Here is a 10,790-nt window from a genome sequence, read left to right as displayed (position 1 = left end):
CCCAACCACATTCTCAGCCCCGCTTACCCCAACCACATTCTCCCCCCCGCTACCCCAACCACATTCTCAGCCCCGCTTACCCCAACCACATTCTCCCCCCTGCTACCCCCCAACCACATTCTCCCCTCTGCTACCTCCAACCACATCCTCCCCCGCTACCCCAACCACATCCTCCCCCCGCTACCCCAACCACATCCTCCCCCCGCTACCCCAACCACATCCTCCCCCTGCTACCCCCAACCACATTCTCCCCCCCCCCCCGCTACCCAACCCATCCCCTGCTACCCCCAACCACATCCTCCCCCCCGCTACCCCAACCACATCCTCCCCCCGCTACCCCCAACCACATCCTCCCCCCCGCTACCCCAACCACATTCTCCCCCCCGCTACCCCAACCACATTCTCCCCCCTGCTACCCCCAACCACATTCTCCCCCCTGCTACCCCAACCACATCCTCCCCCCCGCTACCCCAACCACATCCTCCCCCTGCTACCCCAACCACATCCTCCCCCTGCTACCCCAACCACATTCTCCCCCCCGCTACCCCCAACCACATCCTCCCCCTGCTACCCCAACCACATTCCCCCCCCTGCTACCCCAACCACATTCCCCCCGCTACCCCAACCACATTCTCCCTGCTACCCCAACCACATTCTCCCCCCGCTACCCCAACCACATTCTCCCCCCCGCTACCCCAACCACATTCTTCCCCCCGCTACCCCAACCACATTCTCCCTCCCGCTACCCCAACCACATTCTCCTCCCCGCTACCCCAACCACATTCTCCCCCCCGCTACCCCCAACCACATTACCCCCAACCACATTCCCCTGCTACCCCCAACCACATTCTCCCTGCTACCCCAACCACATTCTCCCTGCTACCCCCAACCACATTCTCCCTGCTACCCCCAACCACATTCTCCCTGCTACCCCCAACCACATTCTCCCTGCTACCCCCAACCACATTCTCCCTGCTACCCCCAACCATATCCTCCCCCCTGCTACCCCAACCACATTCTCCCCCCCGCTACCCCAACCACATCCTCCCCCCCGCTACCCCCAACCACATCCTCCCCCCCCGCTACCCCCAACCACATTCTCCCCCCCCGCTACCCCAACCACATTCTCCCCCCCGCTACCCCCAACCACATCCTCCCCTCCGCTACATCCAACTACATTCTCCCCCCTGCTACCTCCAACCACATTCTCCCCCCCGCTACCCCCAACCACATTCTCCTCCCCGCTACCCCAACCACATTCTCCCCCCCGCTACCCCAACCACATCCTCCCCCCCCGCTACCCCCAACCACATCCTCCCCCCCCGCTACCCCCAACCACATTCTCCCCCCCCGCTACCCCCAACCACATTCTCCCCCCCCGCTACCCCCAACCACATCCTCCCTCCGCTACATCCAACTACATTCTCCCCCCTGCTACCTCCAACCACATTCTCCCCCCCGCTACCCCCAACCACATTCTCCCCCCGCTACCCCAACCACATCCTCCCCTCCGCTACCCCCAACCACATCCTCCCCCCCGCTACCCCCAACCACATCCTCCCCTCCGCTACCCCAACCACATTCTCCCCCCCCGCTACCCCCAACCACATCCTCCCCCCGCTACCCCCAACCACATCCTCCCCTCCGCTACCCCCAACCACATCCTCCCCTCCGCTACCCCAACCACATCCTCCCCCCCCCCCGCTACCCCCCAACCACATTCTCCCCCCTGCTACCCCCAACCACATCCTCCCCTCCGCTACCCCCAACCACATTCTCCCCCCTGCTACCCCCAACCACATTCTCCCCCCCGCTACCCCAACCACATTCTCCCCTCCGCTACATCCAACTACATTCTCCCCCCTGCTACCTCCAACCACATTCTCCCCCCCCGCTACCCCCAACCACATTCTCCCCCCCCGCTACCCCCAACCACATCCTCCCCCGCGCTACCCCCAACCACATTCTCCCCCCCGCTACCCCCAACCACATTCTCCCCCCCGCTACCCCCAACCACATCCTCCCCCGCGCTACCCCCAACCACATCCTCCCCCCCCGCTACCCCCAACCACATTCCCCCCGCTATCCCCAACTACATCCCCCCTGCTACCCCCAACTACATCCCCCCTGCTACCCCCAACCACATTCTCCCCCCTGCTACCCCCAACCACATTCTCCCCCCTGCTATCCCCAACCACATTCTCCCCCTGCTATCCCCAACCACATTCTCCCCCTGCTACCCCCAACCACATTCTCCCCCCTGCTACCCCCAACCACATTCTCCCCCCGCTACCCCAACCACATCCTCCCCCCCCGCTACCCCCAACCACATTCTCCCCCCCGCTACCCCCAACCACATTCTCCCCCCCGCTACCCCCAACCACATTCTCCCCCCTGCTACCCCCAACCACATTCTCCCCCCTGCTACCCCCAACCACATCCTCCCCTCCGCTACCCCAACCACATTCTCCCCCCCGCTACCCCCAACCACATCTCCCCCCTGCTACCCCAACCACATCCTCCCCCCTGCTACCCCAACCACATCCTCCCCCCCGCTACCCCCAACCACATCCTCCCCCCCGCTACCCCAACCACCACATTCTCCCCCCGCTACCCCCAACCACATCCTCCCCCTGCTACCCCCAACCACATCCTCCCCCCTGCTATCCCCAACCACATCTTCCCCCCTGCTACCCCCAACCACATTCTCCCCCTGCTATCCCCAACCACATCTTCCCCCTGCTACCCCCAACCACATCCTCCCCCCTGCTACCCCCAACCACATTCTCCCCCCCGCTACCCCCAACCACATTCTCCCCCCTGCTACCCCCAACCACATTCTCCCCCTGCTACCCCCAACCACATCCTCCCCCGCTACCCCAACCACATCCTCCCCCGCTACCCCCAACCACATCCTCCCCCCTGCTACCCCAACCACATTCTCCCCGCCGCTACACCCAACCACATCCTCCCCCCCGCTACCCCAACCACATCCTCCCCCCTGCTACCCCCAACCACATCCTCCCCCCGCTACCCCCAACCACATCCTCCCCCCCGCTACCCCCAACCACATCCTCCCCCCTGCTACCCCCAACCACATTCTCCCCCCTGCTACCCCCAACCACATTCTCCCCCCCGCCACCCCAACCACATTCTCCCCCCCGCTACCCCAACCACATCCTCCCCCCTGCTACCCCCAACCACATCCTCCCCCTGCTACCCCAACCACATTCTCCCCCTGCTACCCCCAACCACATCCTCCCCTCCGCTACCCCCAACCACATCCTCCCCGCCGCTACCCCAACCACATCCTCCCCCGCTACCCCAACCACATCCTCCCCCCTGCTACCCCCAACCACATCCTCCCCCCCGCTACCCCCAACCACATCCTCCCCCCTGCTACCCCCAACCACATCCTCCCCTCTGCTACCCCCAACCACATTCTCCCCCCCGCTACCGCCAACCACATTCTCCCCCCGCTACCCCCCAACCACATCCTCCCCCCTGCTACCCCCAACCACATCCTCCCCTCCGCTACCCCCAACCACATTCTCCCCCCGCTACCGCCAACCACATTCTCCCCCCCGCTACCCCCAACCACATCCTCCCCCTTGCTACCCCCAACCACATCCTCCCCTCCGCTACCCCCAACCACATTCTCCCCCCCGCTACCGCCAACCACATTCTCCCCCCGCTACCCATACCCTCCCCTCGCCCCACATCCATTTGGTGGGTGTCCGGAGTAGCTCCCGGCAGAGGAGGCCGGGATAATACACTACGGGATGACATACGGATAATATGTGCGAGCGCCAAAGATCGGATAGTGCCGGAGGTGTCGCAGCGGAGAGGGAAATGCACAGGGCCGGGGCCACGGGCTTCTTACGGTATCTGCCCCACAGATGTTTAACCACATACCCAACCAGTCTCTGCCCCAACTCCCCCCCCCCAGCCATAACCTACCAGGCCCGCTCCCTAACGCCCCGACGCCCTCCCTGCTTTCTCCTCTCACCCGTTTGTTTTATTCCTCTCGCCCGTTGCAGCAAAGGGAGGCAGAGTATGAGGAGAGCGTGGCCAAAGGAGACCAGCCAGTGGTAAGTAGTCCTAGAGGTGTCTCTGTGAGTCTGTGCCACTGCCGTCCTGTGAGTGACTCTGTCCCGTCCGCAGGTCGCTGGGGAGCGGGAAGGAGAGGCCGGCCTCGCGGGCAAGAAAACCATAGAGACCGTGAAAGCGGTGAGTGCCAATAAATAGGACACGGTGAATCTGCAATGCGACTAAACTCCATTACCCTGCCGAATATGTCATGCGACAGCGGCGGTGTGTCCCCTGCCCGGAGCCAGGTGTGCCTGCGGTGGGTGTCCCCGCCGTGCGGTAGTGGTGGGTGTGGCCCCCTGCCATGCGGCAGCGTTGGGTGTCCCCCCGCGGTGGGTGTCCCCCCGCGGTGGGTGTCGCCCCGCGGTGGTGTCCCCCGCGGTGGGTGTCCTCCCCGCTGTGGGTGTCCCCGTCGTGCGGCAACATTGGGTGTGCCCTGCGGTGGGTGTGTCCTCCGCCGTGCGTCAGCATTGGGTTTTGAAGAATAACAGCTTCCCCCTGCGGCGGGGGGTGTGTCCCCCTGGCGGCGGGGGGTGTCCACCTGGCACCTGTGCGGGAGAATGGACATTTGTAAAGACTGAACGCAGTTAAACGGCAGGACGTGTGATGGGGCCAAAGGTTTTTCTTGTAGACCTCTGACTACGTGCTGGACGTCTTCAAGAAAGTGAAATCCAGGTGCGTCCTGTCTGCCCCCCCTCCCTCATGGGTGGGTCTCGGAGTCCCTCACGGGCAGGTCTCTGGGGAGCAGTCTCTGGGTTCCTCCCGGGCGGGTCTCCGGGGAGCAGTCTCGGGGTCCCTCACGGGCGGGTCTCCAGGGAGCAGTCTCTGGGTTCCTCCCGGGCGGGTCTCTGGGAAGCAGTCTCTGGGTTCCTCCCGGGCGGGTTTCCGGGGAGCAGTCTCTGGGTTCCTCACGGGCGGGTTTCCGGGGAGCAGTCTCTGGGTTCCACACGGGCGGGTATCCGGGGAGCAGTCTCTGGGTTCCTCATGGGCGGGTCTCCTGGGAGCAGTCTCTGGGTTCCTCACGGGCGGATCTCCAGGGAGCAGTCTCTGAGTTCCTCACGGGGCGGGTCTCCAGGGAGCAGTCTCGGGGTCCCTCACGGGCGGGTCTGCAGGGAGACGTCTCGGGGTTCCTCACGGGCGGGTCTCCGGGGAGCAGTCTCTGGGTTCCTCCCGGGCGGGTCTCCGGGGAGCAGTCTCGGGGTTCCTCCCGGGCGGGTCTCCGGGGAGCAGTCTCGGGGTTCCTCCCGGGCGGGTCTCCAGGGAGCAGTCTCTGGGTTCCCCCCGGGCGGGTTCTCCGAAGAGCAGTCTCTGGGTTCCTCCCGGGCGGGTCTCCGGGGAGCAGTCTCTGGGTTCCTCCCGGGCGGTCTCCGGGGAGCAGTCTCGGGGTTCCTTACGGGCGGGTCTCCGGGGAGCAGTCTCTGGGTTCCTCACGGGCGGGTCTCCGGGGAGCAGTCTCTGGGTTCCTCACGGGCGGGTCTCTGGGTTCCTCCCGGGCGGGTCTCCGGGAGCAGTCTCTGGGTTCCTCACGGGCGGGTCTCCAGGGAGCAGTCTCGGGGTCCCTCATGGGCGGGTCTCCGGGGAGCAGTCTCTGGGTCCCTCACGGGCGGGTCTCCGGGGAGCAGTCTCTGTGTTCCTCACGGGCGGGTCTCCGAAGAGCAGTCTCTGGGTTCCTCCCGGGCGGGTCTCCGGGGAGCAGTCTCGTGGTTCCTCCCGGGCGGGTCTCCGGGGAGCAGTCTCGGGGTTCCTCACGGGCGGGTCTCCGGGGAGCAGTCTCTGGGTTCGTCACGGGCGGGTCTCCGGGGAGCAGTCTCTGGGTTCCTCACGGGCGGGTCTCTGGGTTCCTCCGGGCGGGTCTCCGGGGAGCAGTCTCTGGGTTCCTCACGGGCGGGTCTCCAGGGAGCAGTCTCGGGGTCCCTCACGGGCGGGTCTCCGGGGAGCAGTCTCTGGGTCCCTCACGGGCGGGTCTCCGGGGAGCAGTCTCTGTGTTCCTCACGGGCGGGTCTCCAGGGAGCAGTCTCGGGGTCCCTCACGGGCGGGTCTCCGGGGAGCAGTCTCTGGGTCCCTCACGGGCGGGTCTCCGGGGAGCAGTCTCGGCTGACAACCTCTATTTCAGGCTGAGCGCATCATGGAAGCGGTGGAGCTACACAGGGAGGAGAGCGCCAAACTGGAGGAGCATCGATCCCTGTGCAAGGCTGCGGGGAAAGAGGTGAGCGGGGGGACTGATCCATCTGTCACTGTGCGGGGGGCGGGACCGGTCGCAGCACGGGGGTCCGATCGATCTGTCACCCCCCAGGGTAAAGCAGGCTCGGCGTGACGGAGGGGAGGGCCAGGCTCGGTGGGGAGGGAGGGGCAGGCTCAGCGTGACGGTGGGAGGGAGGGCTCGGCGTGACGGCGGGGGAGGGGCAGGCTCGGCGTGACGGCGGGGAGGGGCAGGCTCGGCGTGACGGCGGGGAGTGGCAGGCTCGGCGTGACGGCGGGGAGGGGCAGGCTCGGCGTGACGGCGGGGAGGGCAGGCTCGGCGTGACGGCGGGGAGGGGCAGGCTCGGCGTGACGGCGGGGAGGGGGCAGGCTCGGCGGGGAGGGGCAGGCTCGGCGTGACGGCAGGGAGGGGCAGGCTCGGCGGGAGGGGGCAGGCTCGGCGTGACGGTGGGGAGGGAGGGGCAGGCCCGGCGGGGGAGGGGCAGGCTCGGCGTGACGGCGGGGAGGGGGCAGGCTCGGCGTGACGGCGGGGAGGGGCAGGGCTCGGCGTGACGGCGGGGAGGGCAGGCTCGGCGTGACGGCGGGAGGGGCAGGCTCGGCGGGGAGGGGCAGGCTCGGCGGGAGGGGCAGGCTCGGCGTGACGGCAGGGAGGGGCAGGCTCGGCGAGGGGGCAGGCTCGGCGTGACGGCGGGGAGGGGCAGGCTCGGCAAGACGGTGGGGAAGGGGCAGGCTCGGCGTGACGGTGGGGAGGGGCAGGCTCGGCGTGACGGCGGGGAGGGCAGGCTCGGCGTGACGGCGGGGAGGGGCAGGCTCGGCAAGACGGCGGGGAGGGGCAGGCTCGGCAAGACGGTGGGGAGGGGCAGGCTCGGCGTGACGGCCGGAGGGGCAAGGCTCGGCGTGACGGCGGGGAGGGGCAGGCTCGGCAAGACGGTGGGGAGGGCAGGCTCGGCGTGACGGCGGGGAGGGGCAGGCTCGGCAATGAGGGAGGTGCAGGCTCGGCGTGACGGCAGGAGGAGCAGGCTCGGCGTGACGGCGGGGAGGGGCAGGTTCGGCGTGACGGCGGGGAGGGGCAGGCTCGGCGTGATGGCAGGGAGGGGCAGGCTTGGCAATGAGGGAGGTGCAGGCTTGAGATAGGGGCAGGCTCGGCGTGACGGCAAGTTGGGAGAGGCAGGCTTGGCGATGAGGAGGGGGCAGGATCGGCGTGACGGCGGGGAGGAGAGGCAGGCTTGGCCGATGAGGGAGGGGCAGGATCGGCGTGACGGCGGGGGAGGGAGAGGCAGGCTTGGCGATGAGGGAGGGGGCAGGATCGGCGTGATGGCGGGAGGGAGAGGCAGGCTTAGCGATGAGGGAGGGGCAGGCGATGCATTGCTGTGTTTTGCAGACCCCTCTGGCATTGGAGGGGTTAATATGCACTCCCTTGATTGGTTTCTCACCCTCTCCCCTCAGCTCCCCCGCCGGGCTCACCCCATCCTGCAGGCTTACGGCAACATCTCGGTAAGACGGGGCCGGGGTAATACTGCGTGTATATATTACATAGTGCTGGGAAATACACACGTGTTAATGCACAGTGTCAGAGGGAAGCATACAATAAGAACATAGTGCTGGGAAATATACATGTGTTAATGCACAGTGTCAGAGGGAAGCATACAATAAGAACATAGTGCTGGCAAATACACACGTGTTAGTTAATGCACAGTGTCAGAGGGAAGCATACAATAAGAACATAGTGCTGGGAAATATATACACGTGTTAATGCACAGTGTCAGAGGGAAGCATACAATAAGAACATAGTGCTGGGAAATATACTCGTGTTAATGCACAGTGTCAGAGGGAAGCATACAATAAGAACATAGTGCTGGGAAATACACACGTGTTAATGCACAGTGTCAGAGGGAAGCATACAATAAGAACATAGTGCTGGGAAATACACACGTGTTAATGCACAGTGTCAGAGGGAAGCATACAATAAGAACATAGTGCTGGGAAATATACACGTGTTAATGCACAGTGTCAGAGGGAAGCATACAATAAGAACATAGTGCTGGGAAATATACACGTGTTAATGCACAGTGTCAGAGGGAAGCATACAATAAGAACATAGTGCTGGGAAATACACACGTGTTAATGCACAGTGTCAGAGGGAAGCATACAATAAGAACATTGTGTACGGCCTGGAATACCGCACGGAGGGAATCCCAGTCTAACGCTGTGTGTCTCACACGCACGCGCGCTGTATATCACGCACGCGCTTACACACAGCGGTTTTGTCACTTGGATCTAGTTAATGGGTTCTCCACCTTTTTAAACATTGTGTGAAACCCATATAATGTCACAGCAACCCACGCACTGTATCCCACGCACTGTATCCCACCCACTGTATCCCACCCACTGTATCCCACCCACTGTATCCCACCCACTGTATCCCACCCACTGTATCCCACCCACTGTATCCCACCCACTGTATCCCACGCACTGTATCCCACGCACTGTACAGTTGTATAAATAACAACTTTCTATGTTACATATAATGATATATTGTGATACAGAATAATATGTAATAACCTTTCTGAATGATTAAATAATTAGGGGAAATCTTGACGTTTAAATTGTGGCATTGACAAAATGTGTCCGCTTCTTCTCTTGCGACCCACCCCTCCTTCCTCTCTCGCAGTCCCCCCTTCGTATCTCTCGCGCTCCCCCCTTTCCTCTCTCGCACTCCCCACCTTCCTCTCTCGCACTCCTCCCTTACTATCTCTCGCGCTCCCCCCTTCCTCTCTCGCGCTCCCCCCTTCGTATCTCTCGTGCTCCCCCCTTCCTCTCTCGCGCTCCCCCCTTCGTATCTCTCGTGCTCCCCCCTTCCTCTCTCTCTCGCGCTCCCCCTCCTTCCTCTATCGCGCTCCCCCCTTCGTATCTCTCGCGCTTCCCCCCTTCGTATCTCTCGCGCTCCCCCCTTCCTCTCTCGCGCTCCCCCCCTTCCTCTCTCGCGCTCCCCCCTTCCTCTCGCGGCTCCTTCCTCTCGCGCTCCCGCCCTTCCTCTCTCGCGCTCCCCCCCCTTCCTCTCTCGCGCTCCCCCCTCCTTCCTCTCTCGCGCTCCCCCCTTCATCTCTCGCGCTCCCCCCTTCATCTCTCGCGCTACCCCCCCTTCATCTCTCGCGCTTCCCCCCTTCCTCTCTCGCACTCTCCCCCTTACTATCTCTCGTGCTCCCCCCTTCCTCTCGCACTCCCCCCTTCGTATCTCTCGTGCTCCCCCCTTCCTCTCTCGCGCTCCCCCCTTCGTATCTCTCGTGATCCCCCCCTTCCTCTCTCGCGCTCCCCCTCCTTCCTCTATCGCGCTCCCACCCTTCGTATCTCTCCGCGCTCCCCCCCCTTCCTCTCTCGCGCTCCCCCTTCCTCTCTCGCACTTCACCCCCTTCCTCTCTCGCGCTCCCCCTTCCTCTCTCGCGCTCCCCCCTCCTTCCTCTCTCGCGCTCCCCCCCTTCCTCTCTCGCGCTCCCCCCCCTTCCTCTCTCGCGCTCCCCCCTCCTTCCTCTCTCGCGCTCCCCCCTCCTTCCTCTCTCGCGCTCCCCCCTTCGTATCTCTCGCGCTCCCCCCTCCTTCCTCTCTCGCGCTCCCCCCTTCGTATCTCTCGCGCTCCCCCCTCCTTCCTCTCTCTCGCGCTCCCCCCTTCGTATCTCTCGCGCTCTCCCCTCCTTCCTCTCTCGCGCTCCCCCCTCCTTTCCTCTCTCGCGCTCCCCCCCTTCGTATCTCTCGCGCTCCTCCCTCCTTCCTCTCTCGCGCTCACCCCCTTCGTATCTCTCGCGCTCCCCCCTCCTTCCGCTCTCATTCTCCCCCTCTCCTTTCTCTCTCGCGCTCCCCCCTCCTTCCGCTCTCATTCTCCCCCCCTCCTTTCTCTCTCGCGCTCCCCCCTCCTTCCGCTCTCATTCTCCCCCTTCGTATCTCTCGCGCTCCCCCTCCTTCCGCTCTCATTCTCCCCCCTCCTTTCTCTCTCGCGCTCCCCCCCTTCCTTCTCTCTCGCGCTCCCCCTCCTTCCTCCTCGCGCTCGCTCTCCCCCTCCTTCCTCTCTCTCGCGCTCCTCCCCCTCATCCTTCCTCTCTCGCGCTCCCCCCTCCTTCCTCTCTCGCGCTCCCCCCTCCTTCCTCTCTCGCGCTCTCCTCCCCCCTCCTCCTCTCTCGCGCTCCCCCCTCCTTCCCTCTCGCGCTCCCCCCCCTCCTTCCTCTCTCGCGCTCCCCGCTCCTTCCTCTCTCTCGCTCGCTCCCCCCTCCTTCCTCTCTCGCGCTCCCCCCTCCTTCCTCTCTCGCAGCGCTCTCCCCCTCCTTCCTCTCTCGCGCTCCCCCCTCCTTCTCTCTCGCGCTCCCCCCTCCTTCCTCTCTCGCGCTCCCCCCTCACTTCCTCTCTCGCGCTCCCCCCTCCTTCCTCTCTCGCGCTCCCCCCTCCTCCTCTCCTCTCTCGCCGCTCCCCCCTCACCCCCACCCCCCCCCCCCATGCTGTTCATGGTGCAGGGT

General features: G+C 64.7%; 1 protein-coding gene across 1 annotated transcript; it reads left to right on the top strand.

Annotated features, from left to right (window-relative positions):
* Nucleotides 1-4,040: 4,040 nt before the first annotated feature.
* On the top strand, nt 4,041-7,902 carry WDR3 (WD repeat domain 3; the record flags this gene model as incomplete). The annotated part of the gene is made up of 4 exons (XM_075582217.1): nt 4,041-4,091; nt 4,165-4,230; nt 6,203-6,295; nt 7,735-7,902. Coding segments are annotated over 4 exons (363 nt in total), but the record flags the coding sequence as incomplete, so codon positions are not given.
* Nucleotides 7,903-10,790: the final 2,888 nt, after the last annotated feature.

Source organism: Ascaphus truei, unplaced genomic scaffold (assembly GCF_040206685.1).
Source record: "Ascaphus truei isolate aAscTru1 unplaced genomic scaffold, aAscTru1.hap1 HAP1_SCAFFOLD_2053, whole genome shotgun sequence".
Classification (NCBI taxonomy): domain Eukaryota; kingdom Metazoa; phylum Chordata; class Amphibia; order Anura; family Ascaphidae; genus Ascaphus; species Ascaphus truei.
Note: the sequence above shows the minus strand (reverse complement) of the source record. Positions and strands in the feature narration are given on the sequence as shown.